The sequence below is a fragment of the Pogona vitticeps genome, chromosome 2, assembly GCF_051106095.1.
Source record: "Pogona vitticeps strain Pit_001003342236 chromosome 2, PviZW2.1, whole genome shotgun sequence".
NCBI classification, from domain to species: Eukaryota; Metazoa; Chordata; class Lepidosauria; order Squamata; family Agamidae; genus Pogona; species Pogona vitticeps.
Window position 1 is genome coordinate 265,256,970 of NC_135784.1, and position 12,717 is coordinate 265,269,686.

The 12,717-nt window shown below is 41.3% G+C and overlaps 1 protein-coding gene and 2 non-coding genes across 9 annotated transcripts in view; 1 reads left to right on the plus strand and 2 right to left on the minus strand.

Moving 5' to 3' along the window:
* LOC110078761 (uncharacterized) overlaps positions 1 to 12,717 on the minus strand; it is an 82,227-nt gene that overhangs the window by 36,478 nt on the left and 33,032 nt on the right. For all 7 annotated transcript variants that reach the window (XM_078386285.1, XM_078386286.1, XM_020793219.3 and 4 more), the window contains one exon: positions 8,222 to 8,341. In XM_078386285.1, the coding sequence (XP_078242411.1) occupies positions 8,222 to 8,341 (120 nt within the window). The remainder of the gene's footprint in view (positions 1 to 8,221; positions 8,342 to 12,717) is intronic.
* LOC140705068 (U1 spliceosomal RNA) lies at positions 2,541 to 2,706 on the minus strand. Its single transcript, XR_012084623.2, has one exon. It is a non-coding gene; the product is annotated as a U1 spliceosomal RNA (small nuclear RNA).
* LOC140705180 (U1 spliceosomal RNA) lies at positions 3,185 to 3,354 on the plus strand. The gene has a single exon (XR_012084663.2). It is a non-coding gene; the product is annotated as a U1 spliceosomal RNA (small nuclear RNA).

Here is a 12,717-nt window from a genome sequence, read left to right on the forward strand (position 1 = left end):
TCTTTGATTTCTTGGCTCTTACAGAAGGGATCTCTTGTTTTTTTCTCTTCCCTTGTTCTCTTCTAATTTTTGCACTGATTAGTGTAATAATCTCTGCATGACAGCCACTGAAAAGTGGCTTTTGGATTCTGACCTTATATCTATCTTCTTCATATTGTTTAAATATCCATCATTGTTTGTAGACATTTTTAGCCAATATTTCAAGAACAGTTCTTCCAACATCTCTTGATTTTCAGTTAATGCTTCTGTTTTGCTAGAGGAGATTTTGGTGCACATCAAATTCCCTGCGAGATATGTCCAGACATGTCAAGCTGCCTTGCATTTTCTAGTGAATAGATATCTATTCAGAATATATATAATTTATTGTCATTGTAAGTATATACACAGTATACCCATACAACAAAATTCACAGACACCCAGAGACTAGACACATGCACACACATAAAATTCCCCAAACACTCCCCATCCACTAAAAGTCCCCCACTAAAAATACAAACATCTACACCGCAGGCCAAGTAACACAGTCCAACTAATTATTCACTACTTGTGGTCTTTAATATATATATTTGAACAGCCACAGTTTTTAATTAGTTATTGTGCCATCCAAAAGCTGAAAAGAGCTATGCATAAAAAAACTTCCTCCAAACATAGACACTGCTTTTATGTAGGAAGAAACACATCACCATGATAAAAGAAATACATCACCATGATAAAAGAAATATACATATTTAGTTGTGTTTACAGATGCTGGAAAGCTGCAAACAGTTCCTCAATATATCACAGACTTCACAGTGTTCAAGTCTCTGATCGTCCCTTGTTTCACAGTCCAAAGGTTCAAAGGAATGGCTAGTAGGTGGCTACTTCCTCCCTTGGGTTCCATTCCTATTGCCAGGGTCAGTGACCCATTATGTAAAAGGGCACACAGAAGACAAGTTCCTCCTGACTGAACTGCAATTCTTAAATACATGTCCATACACACACACACCACTTTCTCCCTATTGGTCCATTCAAATCAGTTATTGCTTTTAAGGCATGTGATATATTGCTACTGCTGATGTTGTTGCCTGAATAAGAGACCACCTGAAAATATTACATATACCAGACAGAATCATAGAATAATTGAGTTGAAAGGGGTCTGCTCAATGCAGAAATCCAAATCAAAGTAGAGCTGACAGATGGTTGTCTAATTTTCTCTCGAAGCCACCGCAAGAACAATATACTGTTAAATAAAGAAAATGTACCACAGCATTCTGCAAAACCACTGCAAGACTTCAAACAATTTCCAGTAGGAATGAAGGTAATTTAGCGAATATAATTTAATACACCATCCTTTAAGCCAGTGGTTCCCAATCTTGGGTAACTTGGGTGTTCTTGGACTGCAATTCTCAGAAGCCTTCACTCCCAGCTTTGCTGGCCTGGGTTTCTGGGAGTTGCAGAACTCCTGGGTTACCCAAGGTTGAGAACCACTGCTCTAAACACAAGAAGTAGCATTTTCTAGAAACAAAGCTAAAAATAAGAGGTGTTTATTGCCTTTTTGTTAAGTTAATTAGCATAGTGCACCATTCCATTCCATCAAGGAGCCCCCTCCAAAATATTTCAACTTAGTACAACCCTGTTCCTAAGCTCAGCTCATCTGTTTGCAGCACCATGAGCAAGAACTAGATTTAACCTTCAACAGTTAAAGAACAATGAAGCATAGTAAACAGACCACACTTCATCTGAAAGAACAAGGAGGAAAGGTTACCCAATCAAATCAGCTTTCATTAACATCACCTGTCTGCCTGCTTCTCTGCAGCTGAGGGCTTCTTTTTTTGAAGCCGAAGCATTTCTCCACAAGAGTTCATACAAAGATCTCAGAGGTTTAGAACTGGAAGCTTTTCTTTTTATCCCAAATATTTCTAATGTATACAACTAATTCCCACTTCATTTCATAAATTGCATCAATTTTTTACACACACACACACACACACACACATATATATATACAATTTATATATACATCTTGCTAGCAGGTGAAATACAAATTTACATTGGCCATTACAGTGTGCCTCGAATTCACTAGGCGATGACTTTTTTTTGAGCAATGTTGCGCTTCACAAAACAACTGTTCTTATGGGCAATTTTCTCTGGACGATGTTTTCTGAGACAGGTTTTCTTTCGACCCCCCATTGAAACATATTAATTACATTAATATTAATTAATTAATTAATTAATTAATTAATTAATTAATTAATTAATTAATTAATTTTTGGGATGTAATTAATTACATTAATTACATCCCAAAAAAAGAGGGAAAAAGTGTATGCTGCTGGCTTTCCAGGGTCTGCCTCCTGGAAAAACAGCAGCATACACTTTCTCCCCCACTTTTTTGGGATAAAAAAGTAGGCCTTATGTAATTAATGTGTTTCAATGGGGGGGGAAACCAACTTGCAAAGCATCACCAATGGGGCTATGGCTATAAGTTTAAAGAATAGAGGATGATGAAAACAGCCAGGAACCAAAGGATAAAGAGATTGTTAAAAAAAAAAAAAAAAAAAAAACCAGGGAAATCACAAATGTAATCTCTCATTAACACTAATTATGCAGTTGAGTTCCCCACATTTGGGGAAATCACAGGAATCAGCAGCACATCCAAAGTGCAATGAATGAGCCTCCCTCTGGGAAAACCACTTTTATGACATGGTATGTTCCCTGCAAGATATGAGTTAGAATGGCCCTTGTACCTCATACCCCCTTCTGTCCCTTGACCCCCCCAAGGCATGGTGACCTTCCCGGCTGCACCTCCCACTCAGTACAGGGCTGCACAGCTCCAATCCTGCCAGAGGCCAAGAGAGCTCCCATCAGGGGCTAGGTGTTCCTCCCACAATCCTCTAGTGCACAGGTATTAGTGTGCACTAGAGAATTATGGGAGGAACACATAGCTAATGCTTGGTGTTCCTCCCACAATTAGCATAAGGTACAGTATTAGCATATGCTAATACCTGTGCACTAGAGGATTGTGGGAGGAACACCTAGCCCCTGTTGGGGGTCCCGCAGGGCACCCCAAAACACTGAGGAGCTCTCTTGGCCTCTGGCAGGACTGGGGCTGTGCAGCCCTGTACTGAGTGGGAGGTGCAGCCAGGGGGTCACCATGCCTTGGGGGGTCAGGGGACAGAAGGGGGTATGAGGTGCAAGGGCCATACCAACTCATTCTTTGCAGAGGAAATACTATGTCACAAAGGTGGTTATTCCCAGGGGGAGGCTCATCCATTGCACTTCAGGTATGCTGCTGATTCCTGTGATTTCCCCCCCAAATGTTGGGAACTCAACTGCATAATTTGTGTTAATGGGAGATTGCACTTGTGATTTTCCTGGTTTTCTAGATTCTTTTTCATCTCTCTCCTCATCAGGACCTATTGCAAAGTTAGCAAGTCCTGGTGATGTCTTGTATTGCATTTTCCTTTTTTTCTCCCCTGTGGTAAAGGATCAAGGCAAAAGGAGCCACCGTTATCAAGAGCCAGGGGGCTGCTTTGACTATTTCATCCTCTTTCTTTGTTGCTAGAGAAAGAGGAGGAAGGCCATTTGAGACCCACTGAATTTCCAAAGGCAGTGCAGGTGAGGGGATTATTTTTTCCCAATATGGTATGGGGAACTGTGTTTTGCAAGACCATGTCTTCTATGGACAATTTTCACAAGATAGTGATTTTTTTTCCCAATTGGAATGCATTAAATAGATTTCAATGCATTCCAATTGGGGAACTGGGGTTTTGGAAGATGTTTTCGCAAGACAGTAATTTCCATGGAACGAATTAGAATTGTCTTGCAAAGCACCAATGTGTGTGTGTGTGTGTGTGTGTGTGTGTGTGTGTGTGTGTGTGTGTGTGTGTGTGTGTATTTCTCCTGCTAGCAAGATGTACTAAGAAAAAGGGACTTGCCTATTAATAGACTTCAGAAGAATCATTGTGTCCCATTTTGTAAGTTAATAATAAAAAGAATGTTACACCACTGTTCCGAGTTTGTTCTGAAAGGGGAAATATAATTTGCTCTAAAATGAAAGTGAAAATTTTGCATTCGTTCTTATCTGTGAGATTACCAAAACCTGCACAGGCTCCTTTTCATTGGTTTTTAAATTATCATTTGGGTCTTGAAGATAGCAACAAAAGATGGCCCCACCTGCAGTAGTCCTACCCTTACCTCAGTGTCCTGCTCCCATCTTCCCCTGTCTTGTCTTCTGCCTGGCCCTCAACTTTTTTCTTTTGCATTACTCACACATTTTTCCTATGGGAATGTGCTGGCGCCCAACAACAACCATTCCCAAACGCCTGCACTAAGTCTGCCATTGAAACTTGTGAACAAGGACTCCGCTAGGATTATACCTCTCTCCAACCCAAGCCAGCAGTCAATGCCAGCTTTTGAGTAGCATGGTGCCAACAACCCAATTAACCAGAGGTTGCATCATCGGTATAAGAGAACATGATTGTATTTCATGAAAAGCTGAGGTTAAAAAAATCAAACAATCCTAATGAATGGCAAACCTTAACTCCAGAAAAGGGTATGAAATAGCTTTCAGAAGAAACACTACTACGAATTTATCATTTTTGGAACAGAAAGCAAAGCTTATGACAGAAAAGATTTCTGACAGAAAAGATTTCCAGCAAGAAGCCAATGGTACACTTCTGCCAAATTGAAATATCTTTAGGAATTTTAATGGGGGCTGGGGCAAGCATGCATAATTAGCATAATTTGATTAAATGGCACATACCACTACAATATACAGTGGTGCCTCGATTTACGAACTTAATCTGTATCGGACTGGTGTTCTTAAGTCGAAATGCTCATAAATCGAAGCCCCATTTCCCATTGAAATGCATGGGAACGGGATTAATTCGTCCCAGCATTTCAAAAAAAACAAACAAAACAAAAACTAAAAATAAAGCACACAGAAAGCCCCATCGTAAGGCGCTGGGGCTTTAAAAAAAAAACAAAAATAAACAGAGCAAGCCACGAAGGCTGCAAAAACAAACAAACAAAAATCACCAAAACCAAAACATAAACATTGAGCAATCCGCACGCTGGGACTGCCAAAAAAAAAAAAAAAAAAAAAAAAAAAGCACAGAAACATAACCCCACTCAGCTGAAACTCACCCTGCAAAACCTACCCAGAAGTTTCTAAAAAGGAAAAAGCAGCACCGAAGCCTCATCCAATGGCACTCACTCCCCGGCGGGGAGCTTCCTCCTGCGCCACTGCCGCCACACACCCCATCCACAGGGGAGCCCCTCCGACCCGCACACCTCAGCCCAGCGCCTTCGGCTGCCCTTACTCATGAGTAGACCCATGCCTGCTGCAGGCCTTACTCATGAGTAGACCCACACCAGGGATGGGCAGGGAGCGCTCCGGCTTCCTGCGCCCGCGGCGATCCATAGCCAACCTCCCTTCCTTCCTCCTCCTGCGCCGCAGGAGTAAAAAAGGTTCCGACTCCATTCTCTAACCACTGGGGCGAAAGAGCTACAAAGAAGCAGCCTCTTTGCCACCAATGGTTTGAATTTCCCGCCTTTTTTTCTGCTCTTAAATTGAAGCTCCACTTGCAAGTTGAAGCAAAATTTTGCGAGTGGAGCGGCTCATAAGTCAAAATGTTTGCAGGTAGGGGCGTTCGTAAGTTGAGGCACCACTATAGTGGCTGAAATCCTGTTTGTGCAGTTACTCCACATTTTACTGATGATCAGCACCAAAAACATGGTTTCCATTATAGATGGGAATGTGTTCCTAATATTATTTGTTAATGTGGAAAATACATGACAGCTGCTCTAGAACAGAGAAGAAAAAGCATTTTATATTTTAGATTAATTGTGGTTAAGAAAAATGTTTCGATATGCTCTTTCTAAATCTCAGTTTGCTGCTTTCTGTTCTGCCAAAAGCTCTTGATTTACAGGGTCTTGACTTAAGAACGGCTTGAGTTAAGAACATTTTGACTTAAGAACCACTCTCATAGGAAAATACTGACTTGACTTACATACTTAGATTTGAGTTAAGAACTGAAAAAAAACCACGTGGGAGGCAGGGAAAGTGCAAAATGTGAACTTTCAGTTAACGGTTGGCCAGTGAAAAGGGTGCCTGACTGCTTCCTCACTCCTCCCAGCGTTTAGAGAGTGGATTGGGACAGTGGTTCTTAACGTGGGCGATAATGCCCCCCAGGGGGCAATTTCATTTTTCAGGGGGGCAGTAGAACGAAAAGGGGCAGTGTGGGGGCGCTGGAGCAGAAGGGGGCGGTAGGGGGGCGCTGGAGCAAACCAAACCTGTGAAGATGGCTGCATCGTTTTTACAGTGTGCATGAATATATATATATTCCTCCAATCTTAATTTAGTTTCAGAGTTTTTGTCTTGAAATTTTTAGTTCCTGCATTGCGGTTTGTTTTTATGCCCTTTTTATACTGTATTTCTTTTTGCGTCTTAAAATTCGCTTGCAACTAAATTATTAAATGTTACTTTTTGGGGGCATTTCATTTTCTTGGAATTGAATTTTGTTTTCAGGGGTCATTGGATTTAAGTGTCTTAAATAAATAAATAAATAAATAAATAAATAAATAAATAAATAAATAAATAAATAAATAAATAAATATCATCACCATGGGGAGGGGGGCAATAATAACTTCCTCAATGGCTCAAGGGGGCGTTTCTTTCAAAAAGGTTAAGAACCACTGGATTAGGAGACAGTCTTCGGACTGCCTGGTACTGTACTGCCTGGACTGTATTTTCCCTGCCTTCCCTGAACCTTTCTTGACCTAAGAAAAAAAGAAACAAAATATCCCCCTCTAGTGGTCGAAGGCAGAATAGCAGCTTCCCATTAGTTTCTATGGACGGAAAAGAGCAGATACGGATCAAATGGTTTTCAATGCATTCCTATGGGAAATGCAGATTTGACCTGAGAACTTTTTGACTTGAGAACCGCCTTCCAATACGGATTAAGTTCTCAAGTCAAGACCCCAATGTAATTCTGGGACATGTGCAAACACAACTCCTTATGTAACTGCAATAAGGAATTGCATAAACCCTCTTGACTGCAGCCCTTGGAATGAATCTGAACAACTTAACAGTTATGAACCCATTTTTATGGAAACAAGTTCTATTTAAATCACTAGAACTTCATTTCAAATAAAAAAAGTTTTTTTCCTTTCAGAGGTGCTGCTGTTAGTTTGAAGGCTGCATACATTTGGAAGCAGTAAAACTAAAATGAAAGTGCTGGAATTACAGTTATGCTTTGGAAATGGCTGGATGCTGCTCCTTTTCATGTTGCTGGAAGGTGACCCTTCCCCGAAACTAATTAACATTTTGAAATGCGCCAAGATGGTAAACCCTATATTTATCTTTGCCTTTAGCGTGGCAACATTATAACAATTGTCATAGCAAATGGTCATAGCAATATCGGAGCTTTAATTGCAAAGCTTCCTGCATGTATGTTAATATGCAACGCCAGCTCTTCTCAGCAGGTGTTCCACGTGATGAAGTTTGCTTTATGAATAATTTATCCAGAAAGCCATTTCTGCCAAGATACAATTTGCAGTGTTTTTTCAAGTTAGATCAGTAAAAAAAAAAAAAAAAATCAGGAACTGTCATTGCCAATTTGTTCTGATCCAGACGCCAAAGGTCATACCCTCAACACTGCATTGCAGAGGTTAGAAATGCTCTTTTCATCTCCAGTCTGTCAGCCGTCATATAGCATTTTTATTTCCACAGTTGCTTCCCTAACACCCAAGAAGTGTTGGCAATTTCTAGACAGGTCACAAAAAGAAGATTGTGCAAAGCTTCATGCCTCTTGGAAGTAGGCGGAGCATACTGCTCCACCCATGGATCTCAGTTTCCCAAAGTGCAAATGGGGATCACCCTATTTAAAGTAAGAGAGGCTCCAAACGCAGAGGAGGGGTTGTGAATATCCTCTTATGCAAGCTTGAGAGCAGTCAAACCATGAGCACAATGCCTACTGTGTGAACAGTAGAAGGAAGATGATTCTGCCCAAACATGTCTGCTTCATTCATGCACAGAGAAATGTGCACCTGAGTCATGCAGCACTATTGGCTCCCCCACTATTCCTTGCACAGCATATGCATATATGGCTTACATCAGATGTGACCTTAGGCTTATGACCTTCAAAACATTTAAAGCTAAAAATTAATAAAAATAGAACTAAAAATCTAGGGAGCATGTGAAGCATTTCTGCTTGTATTTCAAAGTATTTTAAATCCTTACCACATATCTAAGATTTAAATTTTCTATTTTGCCATAGCAAACATCCAGGAGTGTAACTGGCTGTATAACAAAGTTTCCTCCCAATGTCCAAGGCAATGCAAGTCTTGATAGATCAGAAACCTGAAACAGAAACACAGGAGAAACATTAAGATAGTGTGCCCACTAAATTATCTTGATGTGGTTACATCAAACCAGTCCTCGAGCACCACATTTGACAAAAATTTGCTACTTTCCAGGCATTTTCATCCAGCCAGTGATGAACTGGTTAAGTGGTAATTAAAGACGCTATATATTTACCAGAATTGGCCATTAGAGAAAGCCACAATCCACTAGAGCAGACCTGGGCAAAGTGCAGCCCAAGGGCCACATACGGCCTGCGAGCAACTCCTGTCCGGCCCGCGGACAGTTTTGAACATCAAAACCATTTATAGCTTTTTGTCTAAAGTTGATCAGTTGCTTATCTTTAACATACTGCAAAACCCTCTTTAGTATTTGTGAAGATTAACAAGTTTAAAATAAAAACAATCATAACATCACGGTTTCATTTTATTTTTAAGTAAAGTTGGTTTGGCTCCCGAACACAGTTCAGATTTTTCATGTGGCTCCCCCATAGAAATTAATTGCCCACCCCTGCACTAGAGGGAGCCTCATGGCGCAGTGGTTAAATTGCTCTACTGCAGCGAAAACTGCTCATGACTCAGGGTTCAATCCCAGGTAGCTGGCTCAAGGTTAACTCAGCCTTCCATTCTTCTGAGGTCGGTAAAATGAGTACTCATCTCACGGGGGGAGGGGGGCAATATGTGCCCTGCATAATTAACAGTAAACTGCCCAGAGAGTGCTTTAAGCACTATGGGGCAGTATATAAGCAGCATGCTTTGCTTTTGTTGTTGTTGTTGTACAGAACATATCCCCATGAATACTGTAATTAGCAAAATGCTCAGAATACAATGTTTTAAATTGATACCTTGTGAAACACTGTACACTGGTGTAATGAAACTCTTTCAGGTTTATCTTAATCAATTTACTCATTATATGGCTAAAAATCGAGTTCTTCTGTTCGTTTTTTTTTTTTCAAAAAAAGGGGGGGGTTCCCCTTCAGAATTTTGCTCGTATGACTACATTGAGTTGTTATGTATAGTTCAAATTTGTTTTTTTCTCAGAAATGTGCATTATGTCCATTTATGTTGGACTTGGTCAAAACACGAAAACAGGATGTCTAACGTTTCAGTATGTCGGTTATTCATATGAAATCAAATTGTCAACAAAGCACGCATGCTATTGTAGAACAAGCTTGTCAGCTGGGCCCTGCATTTTTATAGGGCAAACACCCTCCTGCTTGGTCCAGAAGCTGTTACTACACCAAGTCATAAAATGCAATGCAAGCATGTTGTAATCTAAGATTTATAGTCCAAAGACAACAGTAATGCAATTTACCCTATGCCCCCACATCAGCCTCACCAAGTCAGGGATCATTAATATTACAGCTGAACATCAGGAGGACCCCATGTTTCTTACTCCTGCACTCCTTTAACAATGCACTGATTTAGAATTTGAATTGTCTCAGAAAAAAAACTCAGTATTACAATGCAATTTTTTTTAGTAAAATGAGTACATTCAATTCTGAATGGAAATTTCTCTAACCTATATATATATATGTGTGTGTGTGTATATATATATATATATATATATTTTGGGTCAGTATATGAAAATGATGAATGCAGGAGCTTTTGCTTATGAGTGCCAACACAGAAAGGCTTCCTAAGTATGATGACAACATAACAATTTGAGCACTCTAGTTCTTGTACCTGGCCCCTTCAAATAAACCTGCTGCCCACTGCCTGAAGCAGGAGCACCATATGCAATTTTACATTTCTCTATATGCAGCAAATTAGGTTTGAATGCACTGTTATAATTTAATACTCATAGTGCAACTGCAACCCTGATGAGAAACCAGTCCTCCCATACAACGTATATATTAGTGAATCACTCATGTGTACTATTCTGTCAACAGAAACAGAAGGAAATGAAGCCTTGATGACATATTGGATACCACCTTGTATTTCTCCAGAGGCCCATAAAGGGTATGTTGTTGTTTTATTTAAAACCAATTTTATTCTTCAGGACAACCAGATTTTCTTTCCAAAATGGAGTTATATTGCCCTCTGCAGGACTTTTTCTAGGGATCTGAAATCAGAAGTCTAGTACTGTATCTCTAAGTCATTGAAGTGTCCCATTGGCAGCCAGAGAGGGCTGTGATGCAGACTCACTATAACACAAGAGCATATGAAACAATACATGAAGAATTCAGAAAGACAACGAGAATGGAGGTCAATGGCAAGATGAAGTGTCCTCTTTGTTCTGATCAGTGACCACCAATGGTCAATAAGAGATCACAAAAGTGAGATCACAGATTGAGGAAGATATGTTAAAGAAGAATAAACACAGCCTACTATGTATTCGCGAAGGCTTTCATGGCTGGGATCTAATGGTTGTTGTGGGTTTTTTGGGCTCTTTGGCTGTGTTCTGAAGGTTGTTCTGAAGGGGTTTGGTGATAGGATCCTAAAGAATTCAATAAGGTAGTCCTTTTCAATGACAGACAGGACCCATCTGTCAGCTGTTATTCATTGCCATTCTGAGAGGAATGGAGAAAGTCTCGCAGGGCTAGCTAAATTGTAATGATTAAGATATTGCTTACCCTTTCGCTGCTGCTTACGGAAGGGCTGTCTGATGTTTTGAGGTTATTGCTGTCTGAACTGTGGAGAAGCAGTATGCGTTGGTTGCTAAGGTCTTTCTTGAGGCTGCTGCTTATGCGTGCAAAATGGTTGATACTGATACTGTTGTTGTTGGTAGTATGGCTTTCTGTAAGAAGGTTTTTGATATCGATAGGGCTGTTGTGGAACATAAGACTTTGCTGTCTTTCTCATCTTATGGATGTTTTCCACCATGTCATCCGTTTTGGCATTGAATAGACCGGCTGCATCGAACGGGAGGTCTTCAATCCGTGTCTACCATGTGCCTCACGGCCACTCTTTGTTGTTTGGCCAGAGTCATAGCCTCTGTATATATGTTAAACAGTTCCAGTTTTGTCCCATAAATGTCTTTGATAGGTGCCCATAGATGCCTGGTAGTTGGAAATTCTAATCAGCAGTGCTGCAAGGGAGTAGAGTTTCCTCCCTAAGGAGTCGATTTTGCAACCCTCCCTGTTCATCAGGGTCATTGATGACCTGTTGCGGGACTTGTATTGAGTAGACTCAACGACTATTGAGTTAAGTGTTGGGTGCTTCAGCAGAAAGGCAGCATCAGCACCATGTGTCTTATAATGGCGTTCTACTTTGTGTGGAGTTTGTAGCATTGAGGGTGGCTTGTCCCATGATTCTTTGACAAGCTGAAGTAACGCCGGTATGAGGCTCAAGCTAGGTGGAGGTGTCTTGTTTTCTTCCAGGCCATTCTCTTTCGTGACGGTCTTTCTTGGGAAAGAGGGCGGTTTTCTTGGTGTCAAGGATGACTTGGCGGAGGAGATCTCGTGGGGGAGTACCATGTCGACGGTGGGTATCTAGGTCCCCTGTAGTCGTCTTGGTAGCCATAGTCATGGTATTGATAAGGATGGTACTGGTTGAAGTAGTGATGACCGTAATACGGGGGAACATTCGGCATGGCAGCAGTGGTCTCCATGTCGATGAGATTAGTATGGAGAGGTATGTCTACACTTCTCCGTTCTCCTTCTCGGGGAGCATTCCGGAGATTCCGATTCACACTCCACACCGACATTTACCCACCCTAATGTTCGAGGACTGTAAGGGGCCGCGGCCAGGTTGGAAGGTACAGCAGCCTCAGATTGGCCTGAGCTCGGTGACATGCTAAGGATGGCATGTGGTGCCTGAGCTGAGGAGATCATATGCTCTTCTCTGTCCGAGAGCGTGGGCACTTCTCTGGAGGACTCCTCCATAGGCAGCGGAGCTGGTGGAGGAACTGCAATAGTCGATTTAGCAGTCTTCTTTTGCTTTTTGGTCTTATCCCTATCTTTTTCTTCTTTGCAGGGTCATCCGACCGCAACTGGGCCTTAGTAATCGATTTAGAAGATTTCTGTGATTCTTTAGACTTGGTAGGTATCGATGTCGTGATAACCATAGATTGGGTAGCCGGACTGGGTGTAGCTTGGCCGTTTCTGGTCGAGGAGGGTTGGACAAGGGGGGGGGGTTCCCCACTTCCATAGTTGGATTTAGAGTCTTTTCGTACAAAAAGAATCTTAGGCGCTGAAGCCTCAGTTTAATAGCTGGTTTGGAGAGGCTTTTACACGCAGTACACAACTGAGTTTGGTGGGATTCTCCCAGGCAAAATGTCTGTCGGTCAAAGGGATTTTGCGAAGGCAAACAGAGCACCTCTTGAATCCCCAAGGGGCCATAAAACGGTGGAGGAATATGGGAAAAGCCCCAGGGAAAAAGAAGGGGGGAAGGCGGGAAGAGAAAAAAACAATGTCATATGGTAATAAAAAAGAT